General features: G+C 55.8%; 1 protein-coding gene across 3 annotated transcripts; it reads left to right on the top strand.

The window, feature by feature from the left end:
- The first annotated feature begins 22 nt into the window (after positions 1-22).
- Positions 23-23,662, top strand: LOC122392308 (transportin-3-like). 3 transcript variants are annotated; one of them, XM_043387008.1, is made up of 18 exons: positions 23-173; positions 848-966; positions 1,959-2,162; positions 4,096-4,320; positions 7,265-7,414; positions 7,618-7,781; positions 8,121-8,259; positions 9,019-9,165; positions 9,518-9,717; positions 10,277-10,416; positions 10,781-10,983; positions 13,677-13,769; positions 14,411-14,548; positions 16,199-16,393; positions 18,404-18,654; positions 19,277-19,508; positions 21,393-21,505; positions 22,641-23,662. In XM_043387008.1, the coding sequence occupies exons 2-18, from the start codon at positions 850-852 to the stop codon at positions 22,699-22,701; spliced, it is 2,772 nt and encodes a 923-aa protein (XP_043242943.1). In that variant the 5' UTR covers positions 23-173; positions 848-849; the 3' UTR covers positions 22,702-23,662. The 3 variants fall into 3 exon arrangements, with proteins under 3 accessions (XP_043242943.1, XP_043242941.1, XP_043242942.1); XM_043387006.1 differs by having other exon boundaries at positions 16,196-16,393; XM_043387007.1 differs by having other exon boundaries at positions 25-169; positions 16,196-16,393.
- Positions 23,663-25,367: the final 1,705 nt, after the last annotated feature.

Below are 25,367 nucleotides of genomic sequence, written 5' to 3'. Positions count from 1 at the left end.
ATTCGAATATGCAATGTTATTTTTGGCTGCTGGGCGCCGGTGGAAGGTTTATATAGCCTTGGGTGGAAGGCACTAGGTGGTGTTTTCCTATTATTTTCGCTTTAAATTTTCCAATAAACCTGCGCTTAGACCGTTATTTTGCCAAGGAACACAGCAGTCTGCAAGACAAGTGGGTAGGTGTTTTTTTTTAACTTGAACTTGCTGGCTCTCGCTTGTGGTATGCCAGCTTGAGAATGCCAGCTTGAGATTGTAAGATTACAATTAATATTTCATTACTACTGGAATGATAGGACCAGTGGACAAGATTTAGGATTTATTTAATTTTTTTTGCTTCAATTCATCTCAGAACCTTACATCATTGTTGTCAGGCACATAGCCAGGATTTTGCTCGGTCACAGGTCGTGGCCTCGTGCGGCATGCCCCCTTCAAAAAAGGAAAACTCCTCGGAATCGGCCCACTATATTTTGGTTATGGTGCAGCTGTTTTTATTTATTTAATTTATTTTTATTTTTTGCCTTAAGGATGGGGCATGGTGGATGGCCCCCGTGGCCCCTCTCTCCCTTGGTTACGACCCTGATTGTAGTTGGTTACTGATGTGTCAGACATAGGTGCAAGACTGAGATGGATCAGTCAAAGTCAAATCAAATTGGAGTTTGGTGCCATTATGTGCATTGTGATGCTTAGATAGCTTTTTAGAGCCATGGTATCTAATGGCATGCATTTTTAGACTGTTCTTTGTAGATTGAAATATATGAACAATTCTCAAAAGCAATTTTTGCTGCTTTAATTGATCCAAATTGCCTAGTGAGTGGTGCCAACTTGTTCTCATATTTGCATTCTTTTCCAGGCATGGAGAATCCACCAACCACTGAGCTGGTAGTTCAAGCGATCCAGACTTTGTATCATGATCCAAACCCAACCAGCAAAGAGCAGGCATCCAAATGGCTCCAAGAGCTACAACAGTCAGTGAGTGCCTACCTACTAGCTATCTAGGTCCCAAGAAAGGCCAGGGAAGGGCCTAGATGTAACTTATTGTCCTACATGGATAACTTACTTCAAGATAATGCTTGGAAGACACCTATTCTTGTCATGTAAAATGCATCCTCTGCATGTGCTACTTAAACTACTTACTTAGGTTTGTTCTTGTTCATAACTGGTTTTCCTTTGGAACAACTGTTATCATGGTATCCATGATCCAGATGGTCCAGGATGTGATCACTGATTTTTTATATTTCCTCCAGTGCATAGTTTGGGTCTGGTGTGATCCCTGTTTGTCACTTATGTGTCATGTCATATATCTGCTGAATTCATTGTTAACTGCAGTAAAAAAGAAGATTTGACAGCTGATGTGCAGAAGTGTTTTGAGGATAGATATCACCTCTCTTGTACACCTGTCATAGACCTCAAATCTCCACTACCTTGATCAGCATCATTGCACATATAATCAGTGTCCATAGTGCCTTTATATTATTCACCAATGACTCACCAGTTCTCCAAGCACGGGAGGAACGGCCGGCGGCGTTATATCGGCGCTCGGATAGCTCTGTCAATGACAAAGGCCTATCTGGCTCTTGGGAAAACACACTCCTAGTATAAAGGAAGTTCCAAGCTAATGCTGTGCCGACCCAAGACACCTGTCAATGTCACCGTCTCCCCCACCCCGTACCCCAGTCACCGCCCGTTCCCCCGGTCCCGTAGGTACCCCAGTCACCGCCCGTTTCCCCGATCCCGTACCCCAGTCACCGCCCGTTTCCCCCGGTACCGTACCCCGGTCACCGCCCGTCTCCCCCTCCCCGTACCCCAGTCACCGCCCGTCTCCCCCGCGCCGTACCCCAGTCACCGCCCGTCTCCCCCTCCCCGTACCCCGGTCACCGCTCGTTTCCCCCGGTACCGTACCCCAGTCACCGCCCGTCTCCCCCGCCGTACCCCAGTCACCGTCCGTGCTCTGGCGCCTTCAGATCGTGGCCTGGAAGGTGGCCGACCAGCTGCTGCACGACAAGCGCGACCTGGAATCGTGCTACTTCGCGGCGCAGACGATGCGCACCAAGATCCAGTACTCGTTCCACGAGCTGCCGCCAGAGGCGCACGGCTCGCTGCGGGAGTCTCTGCTGGAGCACATGGCCTGCATCACGGCCGGCACCAGCCAGATCATCGTCACACAGGTACTCTGTGGGGGTGCTTACCGAGCTGGGGAGCCGGCGGGGAGGGGATAATCGTTACTCAGGTGCTCACTGCTCTGCGGGTGGGGGGGGGGGGGGAGCTGCACCACTCGGCTAAGGACCCGGTGGCGAGGGAGGAGCATGTTTGTGTATGAGTCAACTTTTTCTTCGGGTAACGTTGTTTTTGAATTGCTGACCCTGTCTGTCTGTCAGCTATGTCTGTCGGTGGCCGACCTGGCGCTGCTCATGTCCTCCTGGCTGACGCCGGTCCCGCTGACCCTGTCTGTCTGTCTGTCTGTCTGTCAGCTGTGTCTGTCGGTGGCCGACCTGGCGCTGCTCATGTCCTCCTGGCTGACGCCCGTCCCGCACGGTTCGTCGGAAGGTCATCTCAGGCTCAAAAGAAACGATTTATACCATTCGAAAGCTGACGATGCGCTGAATCCGAAAATGTAATTTTTATCAAAATCGATCCATGGCCTTTTTTGAAAATTGCGTTTTTGTAAAAACTTAATAATTTTTTATTCAACGGGCTGTCCCAGACATTCTTGAAAATATAAACATGTATTTTTGAGTTCCAGTGAAAGCTGAATGCCAAAAGAACAATATCTAGCGGAGCAATATTTCCAAACATTAATATGCGTCTCCCACAGCCGACAATAAGGCGCAATTACACAGCTCAGTGTCACGATGGACCAAAGTCAGCCACACAGAAGCGTGAAATGACCCTTATCGACTCGCAGACCCGGCGCTCTCGGCCCGCCTGACCGGCCACGGAATGAACGTTCGGCTCTCGTTCTACTAATCAAATGTCATATTTGTCAGTGTAACTGTCCACATCGCTATAAAATGTATTCAGGATACCTGTGAAGAAATTCATTGCTCTGTCATCTTCACATCATGCATTAATTTACATTTGTTCATGTCTACTTTGCTCAATTGTGCTTGGTATCATGCCCATATAAGGAAAATTGGCCGCGCTGAAATGTCAGAGGTTGTACCGGCCTCAGCTCCGGTGGAGTGGGGGTAGCGCCCGGTGGGGCAGGGTAACCTTTGACCGGTCGCACTGCCGAGCAGCTGTCACCAGTACAGCCTCTGACAGTGAAACCCCGCTCACTTCCCTTGCGCGGGGACTGAGCGCAGCTGGATGGAACAAAACATGTATAAGAAAAATTTAAATTAAAGCATGTTGTAAATCAAGTAGAACAATGAATTTTCTTCACAAGTATCCTGAATAACTTTAATAGCGATGTGGACAGTTAAACTGACAAATATGACGTTTGTTTAGTAGAACAATAGCCGAACGTTCTTTCCGTGGCCGGTCAGGCGGGCCGAGAGCGCCGGGTCTGCGAGTCGATAAGGGTCATTTCACGCTTCTGTGTGGCTGACTTTGGTCCATCGTGACATTGAGCTGTGTAATTGCGCCTTATTGTCGGCTGTGGGAGACGCATATTAATGTTTGGAAATATTGCTTCGCTAAATATTGTTCTTTTGGCCTTCAGCTTTCACTGGAACTCAAAAATACATGTTTATATTTCCAAGAATGTCTGGGACAGCCCGTTGAATAAAAGATTATTAAGTTTTTACAAAAGCGCAATTTTCAAAAAAGGCCATCGATCGATTTTGATAAAAATTACATTTTCGGATTCAGCGCATCATCTGCTTTCGAATGGTATATACCGTTTCTTTTGAGCCTGAGATGACCTTCCGACGAACCGTGCCCGCTGACCCTGTCTGTCTGTCTGTCTGTCTGTCAGCTGTGTCTGTCGGTGGCCGACCTGGCGCTGCTCATGTCCTCCTGGCTGACGCCGGTCCCGCTGACCCTGTCTGTCTGTCTGTCTGTCTGTCTGTCAGCTGTGTCTGTCGGTGGCCGACCTGGCGCTGCTCATGTCCTCCTGGCTGACGCCCGTCCCGCTGACCCTGTCTGTCTGTCTGTCAGCTGTGTCTGTCGGTGGCCGACCTGGCGCTACTCATGTCCTCCTGGCTGACGCCCGTCGAGGACCTGGTGGCCCGGTTCGGCGACTCCCACCCGGTGCCGCTGCTCGAAGTGCTCACCGTGCTGCCCGAGGAGGTGGGCTCGCGGCACCTGCGGCTGGGCGCCAACCGGCGCGACCAGGTCACCGCCTACTGCACGCGCACCTGTCCGCTGGTGCTCAACCTGCTGGTGAGTGAACCGAACCGCGCGGCCCGGAGCCACCTGATGTTCCGACTGGGACTTGGTTATCCAGCTGTAAGATTTGTATCACAAAATGATTTGTTTGCTAGCCACAGATTTTCCCGCAGTTCTCTTGTACCTTTTACGGATCGCTCAGCTCACTGCGCGTAGTTATTCATTGGCGCTCCCTCCCCCGTTACAGAACGGTTCTGTGAGTCCCGCAGAGCCGGCACTGACCTCTCCCCCTGCTGGCCACCCTACCCCGTCGTTACAGAACGGTTCGGTGAGCGCCACGGAGCCGACCCTGATGCCCGCCCCTCCTCCCCTACAGAACGGTTCTGTGAGCGCCACGGAGCCGACCCTGATGCCCACCCCTCCTCCCCTACAGAACGGTTCGGTGAGCGCCACGGAGCCGACCCTGATGCCCACCCCTCCTCCCCTACAGAACGGCTCGGTGAGCGCCACGGAGCCGACCCTGATGCCCACCCCTCCTCCCCTACAGAACGGTTCGGTGAGCGCCACGGAGCCGACCCTGATACACCTCCCTCCTCTCCTACAGAACGGTTCTGTGAGCGCCACGGAGCCGACCCTGATACACCTCCCTCCTCCCCTACAGAACGGTTCGGTGAGCGCCACGGAGCCGACCCTGATACACCTCCCTCCTCTCCTACAGAACGGTTCGGTGAGCGCCACGGAGCCGACCCTGATGCCCACCCCTCCTCCCCTACAGAACGGTTCGGTGAGCGCCACGGAGCCGACCCTGATACACCTCCCTCCCCTCCTACAGAACGGTTCGGTGAGCGCCACGGAGCCGACCCTGATGCCCACCCCTCCTCCCCTACAGAACGGTTCGGTGAGCGCCACGGAGCCGACCCTGATGCCCACCCCTCCTCCCCTACAGAACGGCTCGGTGAGCGCCACGGAGCCGACCCTGATGCCCACCCCTCCTCCCCTACAGAACGGTTCTGTGAGCGCCACGGAGCCGACCCTGATGCCCACCCCTCCTCCCCTACAGAACGGTTCGGTGAGCGCCACGGAGCCGACCCTGATGCCCACCCCTCCTCCCCTACAGAACGGTTCGGTGAGCGCCACGGAGCCGACCCTGATGCCCACCCCTCCTCCCCTACAGAACGGCTCGGTGAGCGCCACGGAGCCGACCCTGATGCCCACCCCTCCTCCCCTACAGAACGGTTCGGTGAGCGCCACGGAGCCGACCCTGATACACCTCCCTCCCCTCCTACAGAACGGTTCGGTGAGCGCCACGGAGCCGACCCTGATGCCCACCCCTCCTCCCCTACAGAACGGTTCGGTGAGCGCCACGGAGCCGACCCTGATGCCCACCCCTCCTCCCCTACAGAACGGCTCGGTGAGCGCCACGGAGCCGACCCTGATGCCCACCCCTCCTCCCCTACAGAACGGTTCTGTGAGCGCCACGGAGCCGACCCTGATGCCCACCCCTCCTCCCCTACAGAACGGTTCGGTGAGCGCCACGGAGCCGACCCTGATGCCCACCCCTCCTCCCCTACAGAACGGTTCGGTGAGCGCCACGGAGCCGACCCTGATGCCCGCCCCTCCCCTCCTACAGAACGGCTCGGTGAGCGCCACGGAGCCGACCCTGATGCCCGCCCCTCCCCTCCTACAGAACGGCTCGGTGAGCGCCACGGAGCCGACCCTGATACACCTCCCTCCCCTCCTACAGAACGGTTCGGTGAGCGCCACGGAGCCGACCCTGATACACCTCCCTCCTCTCCTACAGAACGGTTCGGTGAGCGCCACGGAGCCGACCCTGATACACCTCCCTCCTCTCCTACAGAACGGTTCTGTGAGCGCCACGGAGCCGACCCTGATACACCTCCCTCCTCCCCTACAGAACGGTTCTGTGAGCGCCACGGAGCCGACCCTGATGCCCACCCCTCCTCCCCTACAGAACGGCTCGGTGAGCGCCACGGAGCCGACCCTGATGCCCACCCCTCCTCCCCTACAGAACGGCTCGGTGAGCGCCACGGAGCCGACCCTGATGCCCGCCCCTCCCCTCCTACAGAACGGCTCGGTGAGCGCCACGGAGCCGACCCTGATACACCTCCCTCCTCTCCTACAGAACGGTTCGGTGAGCGCCACGGAGCCGACCCTGATACACCTCCCTCCTCTCCTACAGAACGGTTCTGTGAGCGCCACGGAGCCGACCCTGATACACCTCCCTCCTCCCCTACAGAACGGTTCTGTGAGCGCCACGGAGCCGACCCTGATGCCCACCCCTCCTCCCCTACAGAACGGCTCGGTGAGCGCCACGGAGCCGACCCTGATACACCTCCCTCCTCCCCTACAGAACGGCTCGGTGAGCGCCACGGAGCCGACCCTGATGCCCACCCCTCCTCCCCTACAGAACGGTTCTGTGAGCGCCACGGAGCCGACCCTGATACACCTCCCTCCTCCCCTACAGAACGGCTCGGTGAGCGCCACGGAGCCGACCCTGATGCCCACCCCTCCTCCCCTACAGAACGGCTCGGTGAGCGCCACGGAGCCGACCCTGATGCCCACCCCTCCTCCCCTACAGAACGGTTCGGTGAGCGCCACGGAGCCGACCCTGATACACCTCCCTCCTCCCCTACAGAACGGCTCGGTGAGCGCCACGGAGCCGACCCTGATGCCCACCCCTCCTCCCCTACAGAACGGCTCGGTGAGCGCCACGGAGCCGACCCTGATGCCCACCCCTCCTCCCCTACAGAACGGTTCGGTGAGCGCCACGGAGCCGACCCTGATGCCCACCCCTCCTCCCCTACAGAACGGCTCGGTGAGCGCCACGGAGCCGACCCTGATACACCTCCCTCCTCTCCTACAGAACGGCTCGGTGAGCGCCACGGAGCCGACCCTGATACACCTCCCTCCTCTCCTACAGAACGGTTCGGTGAGCGCCACGGAGCCGACCCTGATACACCTCCCTCCTCCCCTACAGAACGGTTCGGTGAGCGCCACGGAGCCGACCCTGCAGACGAAGCTGCTGCGCTGCCTCTCCTCGTGGTTCACGTTCCCGGCGGACGCGCTCGTCCAGGTGGCGGACTCGGACCTGCTCAAATTCACCTTCCAGGTGCTGCACAACCACAGGGTGAGTCGCCTGACGAAACTGCTAATGGATCTATTACACGCGCTCACATTCACTGCTGTTCTGTGGCGTAGGTATCCCGCTGTCTCCAGCAGGCTATGTTGTGCTGACTGGTCTGTGTCCACCAGGCGTCTGACCCCCTACACGGGGTGGCCGCCGACTGGGTGTGCTGACTCTTCTGCCCACCCCCACCCCCACCCCGCCAGGCGTCTGACTCCCTGCACGAGGTGGCCACCGACTGCGTGTGCTCGGCCCTGTTTCTGATCGAGGAGGACCTCAAGTACCAGCCGCTGGCCAAGGCTCTGTTCACGGGCGCGTTCACGCTGGCCGAGCCGTACCAGCTGGCCGTGGCGGAGGAGCTCATCGACAAGTGAGAGATACGAGGGTCGGGTAGGGTAGCTCGGATGGCTTTGGAAGGGCCGAAGAAGGAAGGCTTTGTGATGGTCTGATAGCCGCGTGCGAGGGTTGTTGGGCTGCCGGGAGTTGCCTAATATTGACACCCCCATAGGGCAACACTATTGGTATTTTTGAAGAGTAGCTGCAGGAGATCTGATCGCGGGATAAGGAGTGTGTTTTTGAGCGTACCTAGACCGGGAGATAGACGGGAGGTGTGTATATGACGCTGATCGATGCTGCACTCCCCGCCGGGCGCCGACTCGCTGATGTGTGTGTAATAACCGCGCCCGTCCCTCTCCCCTGCGGTGTACAGGTGCCGCAACTACAGCCGCATCTTCACCGAGCTCGGGGAGGCCGTGGTGACGGTGATCGTCAACAACCCGGGCCACGGGCTGGGATCGCTGCAGGTGCTCGACATGATCCTCGTCTGCGTCGGACACCACGACTACGAGGTCAGAGACGGAACCGAGGAGGGCGAGCAGTGGACGGGTTTTAGTTATTGCCCATCGTGATACCTACTAGCCTCGACTCGTTATTTGTCTGTCACGGTCGCCATGCTTGAATATTTGACCGCTGATTTATTTAGCAATGCTGAACTGAGGGATCAAGGATGGATAATTCTCACAACTTCATGCATTTTGTGAGCCATCTAGTTTGAACTGCTTTTTTCCTAAGACCCAATATTGTCACGTTTTTGTGCCGTTTCATCGTGCCTTTTGCGCCCTACCCGTGAGTCAGCGGTGTATGAGTCAGCGGGCCGGTGGGTCCTACCGCCGTGCAGCCCCTTCCCTCCGGTGCCGCTGCGGCTCACATGTGGTCAGAGGTAAATGGAGGTGATTAAGGCACACCTGACCGATACAGGTGGCGGGTCGGCGGAACGGTGTACAGAGCCGCAGGTGTAACGTAATTACTCGGCCGCTCACCGGCTGCCTCTTACCGTGAGGGGGCAGCAGTAGCACAAACCACGGCTTTTTACAGAACGTCCGCTGGTTTAAGTGGTCAAGTTTCCATTTGCACTAATAAATGTCAAAACATAGCGGATGTGCGTAATGTAGCGGGAAGGTTTGTAATGGAGCTGAAGTCTCGATATGATGTCCTGAAATAGCGTGTCCGAGCGTCACTCAGTTTTCCTGGCCCATCACTAGATGGCAGCTGTGTTCCCTCCAATCGCTCCCGCCTCCTCGCTGATTAGTTCTCCGTCTGTCCGTCAGGTGGCAGAGGTGACGTTCCACTTTTGGTACCGGCTCTCTGAGGAGCTGTACCAGCAGAAGAGCTCCGACCAGAACGCCCGCTTCAAGCCGTACTTTGAGCGGCTGCTGCTGGCCCTCTGTCGACACTGCCAGATGGAGTCGGATCATGTCAGTAACGGATGGCGATGTGAGCCGTCACTCGACCAACGGGGTGTGGGTGGTAGTGAATTATGGTGAACGCCGAGTGGGCTCGTTCAAAACTTATAATTCGACCGTAATGTGCAGTATTTCAAGCCTAAGGTTTGTAAGTGAGTCACAAATGAATTGGCTTTTTTATGTCAATGCGGAACTGGATCAACTTTTGTTACGATCCTTTTGTTCAAGCTACGAGAGCCGAGATTTGGACGGTGCTTGAGCCGCTTGGAGTCCCTTCGTGGCGCACATGTTACACATACGAAGGGTTCAAACACTTTGGATGTTCTCTGACCCTCTCTCCTCCATCCCCTCTCTTCTCCGGCAGGACGGCACGCCGGACGACCAGGACGACTTTAACGACTTCCGTGCGCGCGTGGCCGACCTGGTGCGCGACTTTGTGTTCGTGTGCGGCTCGCTGGACGTGTTCCACCAGATGTACCTGTTCCTGCAGGCGGCCGGCGCGCCCTGGGAGAGCAGCGAGGCGGCCCTCTTCATCATGGCCACCGTGGCCAAAAACATACTGCCGTACGTACCCGCTCATCATGGCCACCGTGGCCAAAAACATACTGCCGTACGTACCTGCTCATCATGGCCACCGTGGCCAAAAACATACTGCCGTACGTACCCGCTCATCATGGCCACCGTGGCCAAAAACATACTGCCGTACGTACCTGCTCATCATGGCCACCGAGGCCAAAAACATATTGCCGTGCGTACTACCTCCGGCCGGGGGAAGGTGGAGATAACAGGGACTGAGGGAGGAGAGAAGACAGGGAAGAGAAGAGGCTGATGGCAATTAAGATTGATTAGCTTATCAAGTTCAATATCAGTCGAAAAGAGCAATGTGAGTATGATGGGGCATGTTTTGCCATTGTTTTTAGAGGTTGGTTCCATATTTTGTGCACCTTTGCAAGGCTGATCCCGGTACCAGTTGGAGAACCACAATGACGTTATACACTACCCTTCTGTCCCGGCAGTAATCAGGGACAGCGTGGTGTGCGGTGCCCCGCATGTCTTCTCTAACTGGGTGTTTGTGTCGGTACTAAGCCCTAACTCTGTTGTGTTTGTGTGTTTGTCCCGGCAGTAAGCAGGACAGCGTGGTCCCCGAGGTGGTGCAGGCGGTGCTCGCCCTCTCCGATAATGTCCACCTGGCGCTGAGGTACACAGCCATCAACCTGCTCAACGGACTGGCAGAGTGGATCGGGGAGCATCCCAGTGTACTAGGTAAGGCGGAGGAACACCAGTTATAGACGTGATATCACCGTAACAGGAGACCGGGCCGGGGTGGTGTATGTGCAATACGGAAACCGAGTGACTGAGTTGGCCTTAGCCTGTACTGGCTTAAAATACGGCACTCGTACTGTCAGCTTGCACGATATTCCGTAAGAGTGCGTGCCGACAGCTTTATCAGCTGACAGTGCTATTGAATTGCCGTGCGTAACGTGAACGGTGCTTTCAAACTATCAGTCACACTACCTATCATAATGAAGGGTGATTTCCACCCCAACCTGATCTGACCCTCTCACGCTACAACGAAAGGGTCAAAGATGGTCTGACGTAGTGTAACCTCCCTCCGTGACCCCGCCAGAACCGGTGCTGAACTTCCTGCTGGTGGGCCTGCGGGTGGCCAAGCTGGCCACGGTGTCGGCGCGCGCGCTGCGCTCCATCTGCGCCCAGTGCGACCGCCAGATGACGGGCCACCTGAGCGGTCTGGTGCAGATCGTGCAGGCGCTGGACACGTTCAATATCACATCGGACGCCGCCGTCGGCATCCTGGAGGGAACCGCCAAGGTGAGCGGAGGGGAGAGTAGGGCGGATAAGGAACCAACTAATGGAGGGAAGAAGACAACTGGTCTGGAGACTGGGAGCATCTGCCTCGTTAACCGTGGCGGATGTAGAGGCGGCGCAGCGTTCATCATTAGATTAGAAAATAGAAAGGGAGGTGAACGTTAAGTGCGAGGGCGGGTGACTTTGTTTAGGTAAGCAGAGGTGAGTTAGGTAACAGGCCTCGGTGCTCGTCACAGGACATGAATGCGGGATTCTCCCCGGTCTGGCCAACATTGTCATGGGAAGTTTACAAATACCCTGTCGATGTTTTTCCAGCTAAAACCCTTTTTAATCCAACTAAGTCTTTCATGACTCCCAGCAGGGGAAATGCCACCGTGTTTCATGAATCAGAAAACAATTTCGCCAAGGCGCAGTAGGGCTCCGATCTTTGGAGATCGGTTTTTCCATGAGTGTGCATATTTTCACGCCCACCTTTCCGACATTTATGGAGAATTTAAGATATCTCCGCTCCCATCTTGCCTATGAGGTGCGGTTGGCCCCTGGACTTACCGTGGTTCCCCTCCCGCGGGGTCCCACGCCAGCTCTGCGAGTCAGCCCAGGTCCCCCCCCCTCCCTCCACACGGGGAGATTTGCGGACTCCAGATGGGCGGCCGATGCGGTAATAGGATTGACCATTACATAACTGCGGCCGCTATCCCCGGTCGGGAAGTGCCTCACAGTCGGGGTGTGTTCGTGACATTGAAAATACCGCGAGGGTGGCTTCTTTGAAAATCGTGGAATTGCGCCATGTGAAATGAAATCATGAGATAAAAGTTGGGCTTACCGTTCGTTTTGTGGTTACCTTTGGTAAGCAGGTGTTTTTGTTCTTGTTGTCTGGAGATTGTACATCTTAAGAACAGACTTATTTGTATGAGGTTAGTACCAAGTAAAACTTATCCGGAATATTCTCTGGCAATTTTCAATGTCAAAAATTATGTAATCTGGTTACACAATTTATCTTATGCTAGCATGTTATATATCTTGTTATTTTTAATTTTTTTTTGTTCGTCAGCTGTGTTTTGTGGTGACTTTCTGTGTTTTTGGCATTTGTAGATGTACTGAGGCTCACTGAAATCACGCGATCTTGAGATGCGTTTTAGGATCAGGTGTTTACCATCGTTTGCAATTTGTATGTGGCGCCTGACAGGGGTTGACAGTTTACAAGGTCAGTTTGTATTTACCATCAATCGCGTCTGATCTCTCACCAGACGTCTGAGGTATGCCGTCCTTTGATATTTTTCGCCGTAAAAGTCTGGTTGTGAGGATGCTATCGCTTTTTTGCGCTTTTTGTTTCAATGCTACCACACCTTTCGCTTTATTGGTAATGAGACGGTGTTGTGACTCGTTTCTTTTATAGATCACGCTCATCGCTTTCTTTGTTAGCATATTATCGTCTGAAGGTTACAATTGTGTCGTGCCTATAGGTTGCGAGTTTCCCAAACTCCTTTAAAGGTCCCAAAGCTCGCCAAAGTCGCAAAAGCTTCTTAAAGGCATACATTTTTTCTACAAAAGTTAGACAGGTAAATATATTATCATTGCATTACTTTGGTCTAACTCAGAGCATACGCACGCGATAATGTTTCTTCTCTAGTACCGGTCTGTGTAAGGTGATCGTTTCCCACATGGTTGGCTCCCTGGAACGTGTGCGTATTTCCATGGTTACCGACTCTTTTCCGTCCTCTGCCCTCACGTGGTGGATATCAGATTGTGTATTTCCATGGTTACCGACTCTTTTCCGTCCTCTGCCCTCACGTGGTGGATATCAGATTGTGTATTTCCATGGTTACCGACTCTTTTCCGTCCTCTGCCCTCACGTGGATATCAGATTGTGTGCTTCCATGGTTACCAACTGATTTTCCGTCCTCTGCCCGCAGGTGGTGGATATCATAATATTGTGCGCTTTCATGGTTACCGACTGTTTTCCGTCCTCTGCCCTCAGGTGGTGGCCAACAACAGATTGTGTGTTTCCATGGTTACCGACTGTTTTCCGTCCTCTGCCCTCAGGTGGTGGCCAACAACAGATTGTGTGTTTCCATGGTTACCGACTGTTTTTCCGTCCTCTGCCCGCAGGTGGTGGCCAACAACAGATTGTGTGCTTCCATGGTTACCGACTGTTTTCCGTCCTCTGCCCGCAGGTGGTGGCCAACAACAGATTGTGTGTTTCCATGGTTACCGACTGTTTTTCCGTCCTCTGCCCGCAGGTGGTGGCCAACAACAGATTGTGTGCTTCCATGGTTACCGACTGTTTTCCGTCCTCTGCCCGCAGGTGGTGGCCAACAACAGATTGTGTGTTTCCATGGTTACCGACTGTTTTTCCGTCCTCTGCCCGCAGGTGGTGGCCAACAACAGATTGTGTGCTTCCATGGTTACCGACTGTTTTCCGTCCTCTGCCCGCAGGTGGTGGCCAACAACAGATTGTGTGCTTCCATGGTTACCGACTGTTTTCCGTCCTCTGCCCGCAGGTGGTGGCCAACAACAGATTGTGTGTTTCCATGGTTACCGACTGTTTTCCGTCCTCTGCCCGCAGGTGGTGGCCAACAACAGATCGTGTGCTTCCATGGTTACCGACTGTTTTCCGTCCTCTGCCCGCAGGTGGTGGCCAACAACAGATCGTGTGCTTCCATGGTTACCGACTGTTTTCCGTCCTCTGCCCTCAGGTGGTGGCCAACATGCCCCCGGAGGCGATACCGGAGATGATCAGCAAAATCTGCCAGCCGCTGCTCGGGCCGCTTCAGCAGACCGTAGACCAGGTCTGTGGGCTCTCCGTACAGCCGGCACGTGGTGGCCGGCAGATTCGGGGAACGGGCCGCCTAAAAACGCACACTGGGACTGTCCACAGAGACTCGGTCTGACGCAGAAAACGCTCCAAAATCCCCGCAGCCTGACGCAAAGACATCGTTGCGTAGTTCTTTTTCTACACATCTGTTCAGCAGCGGATTGGTTTAATTATAGTATCCATTCTTCGAGACATTGGGGGATTAACCAGTCGTGGAACCGTCGATACGTCCGTCTGTTATGTAATAGAAATACTCCCCGTTCGCTGGATTCTCCGGGGTGAATGATCGGCTGATACGGCTCACGAACGTCCGTTGTGAATGGTGAACTTATCGTGTCTGCTCATAGATGGCGCGCACTGTCTCGATTTGCACCCGGTCCGCCTGCGTTGGCGCGTGACGTCCTACTCAATTGAACTGCAGACTTTTAACCCGTGATATTGGGGTAGTTGATAATCACTGCATTGATCGAACCTGGTCGTTACCGAATACTTAACGCCCTCTGTGATTTCTGCAGCACTTCCAACTTGACATAAACTAGGTGTTTATGAAATGCCAAATCATCTATGTCAAATTGACCGTTCCCGTTTGGTCACCGACACCCCGTTTCTGGTCAGGCGGGCGACAGCCGTCCGGCCAAGGGCTCTCGGTCTGACCCGGTGCTGTGGCTGGACCGTTTGGCGGCCGTGTTCCGCCACACTCACCCGGAGGTCTCCAACGGCCAGATCCACCCCTGCAAGGCCGTCTTCGAGGAGGTGAGCCGTGTGACGTGTGTCTGTCAGGTGTGGAGTAGTGGTGCATGACTGTCTCTGAGCAGGTGTGTTTTAGGTGAGAGGAACAGAGGTGATATACCTTGCCGATACCGGTCTGATTCGTCATAAACCCTACGTGATTCATGTATGGCCATCGGGTCAGGTTCATACAGGACAGGTGCATGTTTTATGGGTGACCTGTTTAAGAGTTGCCAGATCATGTGCCAGCCGAGAGTTTTCTTATACCTACCTGGAATTTCAATAACAGACCAGTTCTGTGAAGCGATTATCCTTCATTAATTAAAATTGAATTTAATTTTGGCAATTGATGGAAAAGCACATCATCCCATCGAGTCCCAGATCAGGTCGGTAACATTGGGCTCTGTTGTCCTGCCCGGGGTCACCTTCATACGGTATATGGCAATACGCAGCGGACCGGGCTCAGAGATGTCCGTGACTGGTCCTCCAGGAAGAGGCGAGACGCACCTTCAGACTGCGGGAAGGGATGCCGGGACAAATACGGGGATTTGTGTAGTTATATGTTCGTTAGCAGTCATACTTAGTCGTGTTTACATCAACGGAGACATGTGTGGACTAACAAGGTGTGCTCTGTAATATCAACCACAGGGTGTATTAGCGCTGTAAATAGTCCGTTCGACATGTCCTAGTGTGGTGTCAGGTCCGTGTTTATAACGCCTCCCTGCACATCAGGACACGGGGCGGGCTGTGACGGGCCGCGGGTGGGCGCCATGGGCGCGACCGGTCTGTAGATGCGCCGGTCGCCGGGTCCGGCCCTTGGTCCGACGGCGGCCCGCTCTAACCCCGCAGAATATGACGATCTGTGCCGGCCGCGGATTAGTCGAGCCCCGGCCGGCCGCCCGACCGGTGTTATGTAATGCTAGATGTGGTAATTTGTCGGAGCGGGTGAAACTCGGGACGGTGGCCTTGGAGTGCCCGCCGCTGCGTTATCTGTCAGTTGAAAGCGCTCCGGAAACGAGCAGATGGGATGGTGCAGAATGTTCGTGATGAAGTAGGTTCTCAGAGATTCCGTGTGTAATTTTTCGCTGACGTTGCGGCATATCCGCCTTTTTCAAAACGTCGTCCAAGCTTTGTCTAACTAGCTAACATCGGAAAAAACTATGAATGCGACAAGCTTTACCACATCATCATTCATGCTCTGTACGAATAGATCACTCGATATGAGGTGCTGTTGGAAACTGTATGCTAAGTTCAGTTTGGGTCCATCTCTTGTTCAATTCAGTATGATTCAGACAGGTTTTTTTCGGAAATTTGTGGCTGTTACTAACTTTGCGTCGTTTAGTTTCGTAGGTTTGTCATACCTTTTTCATTCCAGTCAAGAATAGCATCAATGGTCAGGTTTGGCAAGCACTGCCTGTCGCGACGCTCTTAAACTCACCCACGTTCCCTGTATAATAGTGCCTCCCCCTCTTCGTGCTGTAACTACCCCCCCCCCCCCCATCCCCTAAACAGGTGTGGCCCGTGCTGTGACCCTCCCCCCTCCATGCAGCAGGTGTGGCCGGTACTGTGACCCTCCCCCCCCCATACAGCAGGTGTGGCCGGTGCTGTGACTGCCCCCCCCCCTTACAGCAGGTATGGCCGGTGCTGTGACCCTCCTCCCCCCCCATACAGCAGGTGTGGCCAGTCCTCTCGGCAGTGATGCGCCGCTTCCAGCGCGACGGCCGGGTGATGGAGCGCTGCTGCCGCTGCCTGCGGTTCGCCGTCCGCTGTGTGGGCGCCCAGTCGGCGCCTCTGCTGCAGCCCATGACGGCGCAGATGGTGGAGATCTACGCCACCACGCAGCACAGCTGCCTCATCTACCTCGCGTCGGTCAGTGCGCCCGCCGGGAGGCCGGGCTCCGCGGGGTGGGGTGGGCTAATGGGTCAGATTTGTATGGTTTGAGACGAATGTCATGACGGCAAATTACTCAGTCGTTCATCTGGCTATTAGTGCAGCGATGCTGATGGATGTCAGTCACTAAGTTAACTCATTGTAGTTTATATCGTCTCGCTCGAAAGTTCCGATGGTCAGATAGATTAAAGGCTTTGAGGATCTCGGCCTTCCCAGTGGGACAGTCACAAAGCACTGCAATCTAATAACCGGCTGTGTGGCGGGTTGCGCCCCGATCGATTCTGTCTCTCCCGTCCTGAGTCACCACTGACTGGCTGTGTTATGTCCGTGGGTGGCTCTGTCGGTGGGTGGCCCGTCGGAGCCCCCCCCCCCCCCGCTCCCTCCGCGGCCTGCCTTGGTAGACAGGTGCGCCGGGGCTGTCACTGTAATACAGCGGCCGGACGGCAGGGGCGCCCGTGGGGCCTGGCTACCACGGACACCGTCGGTGCGCACAGTCTGTCACAGCCACCTTCTGTTTGGATGACAGGGACTGGGACGGGACAGGTGTCAGCACAAATGACCGCACTATGGTACCATGTCAGTCTACCCATGGCACTTACGGCCGGGTCGAGCTGCGAAATGTCTGGACTGTTATGGGTGGAGACTGGAGCTTGGGGCGTGGGTCATTTGTGGGATGGCACGGGTGTCCGTTTGGCCGGCAGACTGACTGACGGGTGGGAGGAGATCAGGAACGGGTGTTCACTTGTTCGTGGCACTATCGGGCAGACAGAGGGTTGGGCAGGGATTAGATACTGGTGTCCACCGGCGCCTGCCACCTACACCAGACACCGGAGCGGCCGTCTGTCCGCCCCCTAGTGTCTGCTCCTCCGCGGATTGTCCGGTCCACCACCGGAGTATGGGGTGTACGTGACGTCTTAATGGCCCTGTCAGAAGACCAGCTGCAGTGCCACGTCGGTGACCCTCCCCAGCACACCCCTCCTGTAGCTCCGCCGGGGACTGCGGATACATTGAGTGCTGAGAGGAGGGAGGGCCCGGCCCCCGGCGGCCTTGGCTGGCCCCGATAAGCCCACCGGGAATGCCAGCAGCTTGGCACGCACGGAAAGTCGATAATTGATGGTGATTACGGCAGGAATTTCTGTTGCTGACTGCCGGCTAGCATTGTCTGGCTGTCTGGCCTCAGCTCAGCGCAACCCTGCCGCGTATTATTAGAAATGTCATTTCTGTATAGGGTGTAGGGTATGCTGGATTGCTTCTCATTGCTATGCAGGTGGTGTCACGTGGGTAGGTGTGGCGCCTCATTAATCACAGACGAGTCGCATAACTCGCGTCCGTCCGTCCGTCTGTCTGTCTGTCTGTCTGTCTGTCTGTCTGTCTGTCTGTCTGCGGTCCTGGCGTCTGAGCGGCCGGCCGCACCCCGCGCTGTAACTCGGGATTGGGACCGCGCAGAGGACACTGCTCTCGGACTAATGGCGGGAACCTGTCCGCTCACATCAGGGAGTGGCGCGCCATCATATGTACATACGCAGACAAACCGCCAGACATGGTAACCAGTACTTTACCCGGCTGTCATGGCTGTCTGATTGGCATGCATGGCTAAACGTAATGCTTTGTTCTTGGGTTGTTCATACCGAGAGGGATGCCATCGCCAGACTGGAAAGCCGGTGTAATCGTGTGACAAAAGGTGTGCTGTGTAGGATATTATTGTAAGTATGCCCCGTGATATGTCGTTCTGGTGCCAAGGCTTAGTTCCTATTACGAATAATTCTGCTAGCGTTCTAAATCCTCCATCCCCCAGTCTTTTATCTCAAAACACTAGATCGGTATTGTTGTAAGCCCCAGCTTTGAATTGTATTTGTCAGGTATTTCCCTTTGGTGTCAGCCAACGAGCGTCTGAGGTCATGACAATACAAGCACATCAGGTAATGGTCGACAGGTTACGCTGGTGTCGTCTCCTCACCGCCCCCCCCCCCCTCCCTCTCCCTCCGGCAGGTAATAGTGGACGAGTACGCGGCGCAGCCGGAGTGCGTGCCGCCGCTGCTGGGCACGCTGCACGCCCTGCTGCCGGCCGCGCTCCCGCTGCTGGCCGGCCCGGACGGACTGCGACAGCACCCAGAGACCGTGGACGACCTGTTCCGACTGTGCACCCGGCTGGTGCAGCGGGTCACACTGCCCTTCCTGCGGCACCCGCAGACGCGCGACGTGACGCGCCTGGCCGTCTCGGCCGTCACACTCGACCACCGGTGAGGAGTGGGGACAGGGAGAGCCGAGAGGGAGGGATTCGGCGCCCGGCCACACACACCCAGGTGTTACCCCCGACCCGGCCCGAGTGTGGCGGCGGTGGTGACCACACGCCAAGATATAAACTAAGCACCGAGTTTGGTGTCATGCGCCACAGCGGCCTGAATTTGCATCCGTATGCTGAACATTTGCATCGCTAATAGAAACGTCCATGGTCGGCATCGTATTCCTTTTATGAATGAATACGAATCTCTCATAACTGTCTCACTGAATAGCTGGTAAGCCATGTTTACCGGCAGGGACTCCGGTTTTTCACCAGCGCAACAACGACATTTGTTATGACGCTCCTCTCTTATACCACACGTTTCCCGTCATATCCCGTCATATTGTCCCTCGTTCTCCGTCACAGCTGCACAGCGAAAGTCGTCTTCATCAGCATTTTCACAGCTCAACTCACCGGCCATATCTTCCTCACAGCTGCGTCTGAGCCATGATTCAACCCCGCACTTTGCCGCACCTTCGGGCCTTGTCCGCACTCATCCCCAGACACTCGCCCTTCCCCACATCTGCCACTGACCCCTCTGACCCCTCTGACCCTCCCCTCCCCTCCCCCTCTCTCCGCAGAGACGCCAACGCGTCGGTGACCAAGTACCTGTCGGAGCTGCTGCGCTGGGGCCGCAAGTACGAGGAGCGGGACGACTTTGACGAGCGCCGCCAGCTGGTGGCGGCTGCCTTCGCCGAGTTCGGCGCCGCGCTCGTCGGCAACCTCATCCAGGCCACGCTGTTCTGCGTGGCCAGCTTCATGATCCCCGACATCGGCGAGGTGTTCATGGAGGCGCTTCTCACCGACCGGCCGGTGAGAACGACAGGGGTTCTCACTCACTGACTGGCAATGAGAACGGCAGGGGTTCTCACTGCTCGGTGGTGAGAACGGGAGGGGTGTTTACCGACGTGTGGTGAGAGCCGGATGTGTGCTCACTGGCGTGGTGAGAAGGAATACTCACAGACCAGCTGATCAGCACGGCAGGGGTTTCATAGACCGGCCAGTGAGAACGGGAGGGGTTCTCACTAACGGGTAGTGAGACTGAGAGCCGCTGCTCACCGACGGGCCAATGAGACCGGAGAGGTGCTCATACATGGGTTGTGAGAACGGAAAGGATTCTCACAGTCTGATGGTGAGAAATGGAGGGGTGCTCACCGACGGTTGATGAGAACGCAAGAGTAGTTCACGTACAGGTAGTCAGTGGGTTATTCCTACTCTTTCCGCATTTATCGCCCTACCTCGATTCCACAAGATATAGTCATATGCCATCAACGATACAAGATCAGTGATAAAAATACACTTCCTCTCCTGCCTCTTCTATTTTTGCTTCTTAAATCAAGGACGTCTGAAATTCCAGCCTCTTGTTCTTGACGTTCCTGGCCTTGATAGACCGCTTTGTGTCCGTGGATATCTCAGATCATAGCAAAAATCACTTCCTGTGCTGTACCATCTCTATCCTTGACAGTCTATGATTAAATCTGCAAATCAGTACGTTTCGGATCCTTACAGTTTGGCTTTTCCCCGCCGTCCGACTAAGTCGTTGGTGAGTGCCGGAGGGGACGGCCGGTGTCCTCCGCCAGTCCTCCCCTGTCGGCCGCGCCGGCCAGGTGTTACCGGCCGCCGGTATGGGCGGCTACTGGCACCGGCCGGCCGGCGGACAGGTGCGGCCGCCGGCCGGCCGAGCGCCCGCCGCCGCCGCCGCCGCCGTATGGTCGGCTGGTGGCCGGGGCCGGCCGGCGCCGCCGTGCGCGGCCAGCTGCTGAATCGATCCGGCTCGGTACCACGCCGCCGGCCGCTGCCGAGGTGCGGGCCGCCGCCGGCCGCTGTATGGACGGCTACTGGGCGGCAGGACCGGCGCCCTGTCGCCGCCGGACGCCGCCCACCGCCCGCTCCGCCGCTCTGTTTACACACCGCCCACGGCCGGTCGGCGCCGCGGTATGGGCAGCTACTGGACGGAAACCAGTGGCGGGCAGCGCTGACGCCCTGTCGGCGGGTCATTCATTGCGCCGCACGACGACAGGGGGCGCCGGCCGCGCTATCATTGTACGGTGTGCGCTCTGCTTTACGGTGAAGGTGTCTTTATTGCACCACAGGCCAGACACGGTTTATCGGGAAAGTCGGGATCATGACACGTATGATCGCGCTCGATCTGTCGACGATGTTGTCCACTTTCCCCAGCGACTGTGGACAGCTGACGGACGACCTCAGGTGCTGGTGTGCAGATGGTACGGACTAGGTCAAAACGTTGCCAAACAAACCTGTCGCAAACGACACGGCCTTTATGGGAATGTAGTCTGACGAGGAATTGGGCAAATGAATGTCCTCATTCATCGTGAAAACTTGACACTAAAAAAGCTACCTCCAGCAATCAGCATTGTTGTGTTGATGTAATCGGCCGCGTGTGTTTCAAACCCAGATAATCTATCGCCGTGATTCAGACCGGTTCGTGCAATATGTCAGCGTGACTGACAACACACATCACGACGAAACGACCAACTTATTTATAGGTGATGCTCCACTTTCACGTGATTTTGCTAGTGCAAAGGGTGTTTTTTTATTTGAAAAGGGGTGAAATGGTTTGTTTTTCCCACGCTGCTGGGAGTGGGTGCCCTGTCTCACCCCGCTGCTGTTTTACTCCCTCAGTTGAGCGCCGCTGTGACTGATATCTGTCTAATACCGCCCCCGTTTTCCCCCCAGTCGGTGTGTCGGTGGCTGGAGGCCACGCTCAAGTCGCTGCCCACGGAGAGCGCCGGCGGAATAGTGACGGCCACGCACAAACAGCTGGTCGAGTTCCACAAGGCCGTCACCAGGTGAGTTTCCGAGTTATACTGAACTCTGTGACTCGGAGAGTGCCACCGAACTCCCCGCCACGGCCGCTATCCCAGAGCCATTGCAAGGTGGCTGGGAAAGTCAGGGCTGAATACGCTCAGAAATCAAATCTGATTCAGAATTAGATTATACGAGCTCATATCAATTTTCGTAGCTCATAATGTATAAGTGAGTCAGAAGGTCAGATGTTATAAGTTTTATGATCACTTTATCCATTCCAAATCTCACGGATTTGGATATTTTGGCGAGGTTTTCACGGATATGAAGATTCCCAGAGTTTGAGGCTAAATGTGATCACGAAAGCGTTCTCTGAGACCGCAAAGCGACGGAATGATTCATCTCAGACCCGCTAAAAGTTGGCCGCGAACAAAATATTACGTATAGTCAGTCGTGTGGCACATCCGGAAGGCACTAAGGCCTGTGTCACATCCTTGAGATGCTATCTCAGTTTGATGGCATATAGATTGCAGTTTGTCAAGACTAGCCATCAGTTGTTATCAGATTCAGGAAGACTGCCGGCTGCGTGAGACCATGTGCGGTGATATTTTGAGACTCGCTTATCGTGCTCGTACCGTACGGTATTCAGACGTCATCTGGGCGCGGTGTTTTCGTGGATGCCTGCTTACGCTTACCGAGACACCGCCGATGGGGATGTCAGTGGTCATGGCGCCACTCATCTGTCTACACCATTGGTTATTTACGCGCTGCAGATGCCCTAATGTTTACGTCTGTATTTTTCTCCTGGCCCCCTCCCCACGTGTGTCCGCCCGGAAACCGGTCCTCGCCGACAACTTTCACCTCTGCGTGCCCCCCCCCCCCATCAGCACCTCCCCCTCCCCACTGCGCTGCAGAGGAGCACCCGCTCACGTGACTGTACCGTTCACGCCGCTGTAATGCGGCGCTGACCTACTCCTGCCGTTTGGGGACTTATGTACGCTGGAACGCCCGGTACCATAACCGATTGTGTTTCAGGTATCGAGAGCCTCTGTCCCACCACGGCTTACTTCTGACTGTGCTTTCATTTCCTGACTGCCAGCGTCTGTATTTCTGCTGTCTTACTTCGGAGTTTTGACTTTGTCCCGTTTTCTAACCCAGTTTGTCTCCGTGTTGCCGCAGTGCCGAGACGACGCAGGACGCGGTGAGAGCGCTGCGCGAGTTCTCGCGGCTGTACAGATGATACTGCGTCGGCTGAGAGCCTCCACAGGGTCAGTTACCCCACCTGGGGCCGCCCCGGGGACGGGACGGCACGGCCGGGCGTGTCCCGGCGCGGGCCGACGGGCCGGTCTCGGGGAGGGAGCGAGGGCAGACTGTGATCGGACCGACCGGCCGCCGGTCTGCGAGTGCCGAGCTGGGGGAGCGATCAGCCCACCGACCCAGCGGCGGCCGCTGCTCTCTGGCCGAGCTGCCGCCCCCAGGGCCGGACAGGAGCTGGCCTGCCGCTCTCGGCAGCCGGGGTGGGTGGCCGGCTGCCTGTCTCAGGGTCCGGGGCACCCGTGCGCCGCCCCGGCAGCCGGGAGGTGCCCGCCGGCCGGGCGCCAGTGCTGTGAGGATTGGGGCTGGCCCCGAGCGCCCGCCGGGCTGTGCCACTCTCGCCGTTTTACGTTCTGTTCACGGGTGCTGTCCGCTCCAGTGTGTGGCGTGCCCCGCGTCCAGCCTGCCACGGCGTGCGGGGTTTTATTTTCGTGATGTGGGGGGCAGGGTGACTCGTGCCGGGTCGGAGTCCGGTCAGACCTCTGTTGGTGGCCGCCGGTGCGCCCCTGTCGTGTCATGCCGTTCTGTGAGGGGCGGTATCCGCTTCTGCTGCTGTTTGTTGTGTGTGTTTGTGTGTCTGTGTGCACGGTGATGAGGCGTCGTCTCGCCGCGCGGCCCCCGTCTCCCAGTCAGCCGGGTGGGTGGCGACGCACCGGTCTTAGAGCACGGACCGGCGCTGTTTTACGGCGGCGTATGTGGCGCACAGTGAGAGACACGGAGGCGAGGTCTGGCGTACAGTGAGATACGGAGACGAGGTGCGGCGCGGAGCCGGGACGGTGTTTGGTTTTTACGCGCCTATGTACGGTGTACCTACATACATTTGTTGAGCGACGCCCACCGGCGCCAGAATAAACTCGCAACCATTCCATGAGACGGCTGCCGATTGACCACGTGTTTGGCTTTTGGGACGCTCGTCGTAGACTACAGTTCGGTTTTCTGTTCGAGCGAAAAACGATTTGAACTAAAGTTTTCACACTCGTTAAAATATTGTTGCCCTATTCTCCTTTGCATTTTGTGGTTGCTGGTCTTCTAGCATGCAATCACATGTAACATTCTGGATGGCATGCCATGTAGCTTAAATGCGAATGCAACGGCTAAGCGCAGGTCGTGTATCTACCAGCGGTGATCCCCCACAATCCGGCGAGACCATCATAGGAGGAATGTTCGGCCGTCTTTTTCAGTGGTATGTCTGCTGTGACCTGGCTCGCCCTGTACAGGTATCTGACACATGTTCTCCCGTGGGCTGTTATCATGTCACACAGCACCGTCTTACCGCTGTTCTGGGTTTGTCTTTACAATCAGTTCGTCTTTAGTTAGCGGCTTGCGGCTCGTTTTTGTCGATCATCTAACATCGGATGAGCCCACGTTTTATTATTACTTGTGAACAGCTTGTAAGCTGATTTCGTAACTGGCTGGTGCAAGAAGTCATTTGTGCAATCAAAGTACAGCTTGCGGCGCGTAATTCGCATGACCTCGTGTCACCTTGTGTATATCTGTCAAAAATGGCGCTACAAAATACTGCAGCAAGATATTGACATGAATTAGGCCATGCGAATGTTCAATTACCTCAGTGAACTACGTAACTGTAACTGATGTAACTGATATTGTTCCCTAGTTTCCAAATAACCTTGCGCTTCAACTTATTTATCTAATTCCGCTCCACCGGTGCTCCTTTTCGATGGTGCCTTGACCAGCGCCCGGCGTCTCCGGCTGTGGACAGTCGGCTGGCTTGGACCGCTCGGGCCCCCAGACCAGTTTTCTTGCAGTGGTGAGATGGTCTCGGAAAGTTACCTCGGCGGCTCCCCCAGACCAGTTTTCTCGCAGTGGTGAGATGGTCTCGGAAAGTTACGTCGGCGGCCCGGCCAGACCTGATCAGAGTGCGCCACTACCATGAACATTGAGCACGCCATGGGAACTAACGAGATCTGCGGGGTCCTCTGCACGCGCCGGATAACTGCGCCGCTCTCACCGCCAGGGAAGGCGGCTACGAATACCTCCGACTGCGGCGTAGTTAAGGAATCTTCAACAGCCGGGCAATATGCGTCAGGCGAGCCATGGAAGAATAGGAATGTCTTCATTGCGGTATTTAGGTCAATCTAAACTGGGAAGTCCTATCTACTTGTCGGGTACGCCGATACTGGAAAATTGAGGAAAAAAACTACTGGAAGAAGTGATAACGATACTGGAATGACGCTAATCCTCATGCTTTCCAACCAGTTGGATTCATCTGCTAGAGACGGACCGTCGCGTGGCGGCCGACGGCTGCCCTTCCCACCAGCTCGGAAACGGACGCGTTACGCAGAATACCGTTACCATTCTGCAGAGACCGAACCTGCCGATCCACTCATTAAGCACTTTCCCTTTCTCCGAGCGTCTGAGCAGTGGCGGCACCGGACGGACCAAGGGACAGAGTAGCGGAGCCGCTCAGCAGCGGCTGCAGGAGCCGGGTGCTTTACCCGCAGATAGCAGGGTCTGATCGGCCGGAACCGAGTGGGTACATAAGACCGGCCGGGACCGAGGGGATGGGACCGGCCGGGACCGAGGGGATGCGACTGGCCGGGACCGGTTGGAGTAGCTCATATCGGACCAGCT

Source organism: Amphibalanus amphitrite, unplaced genomic scaffold, assembly GCF_019059575.1.
Source record: "Amphibalanus amphitrite isolate SeventyFive unplaced genomic scaffold, NRLGWU_Aamphi_draft 000481F_arrow, whole genome shotgun sequence".
NCBI lineage: Eukaryota > Metazoa > Arthropoda > Thecostraca > Balanomorpha > Balanidae > Amphibalanus > Amphibalanus amphitrite.
Note: the sequence above shows the minus strand (reverse complement) of the source record. Positions and strands in the feature narration are given on the sequence as shown.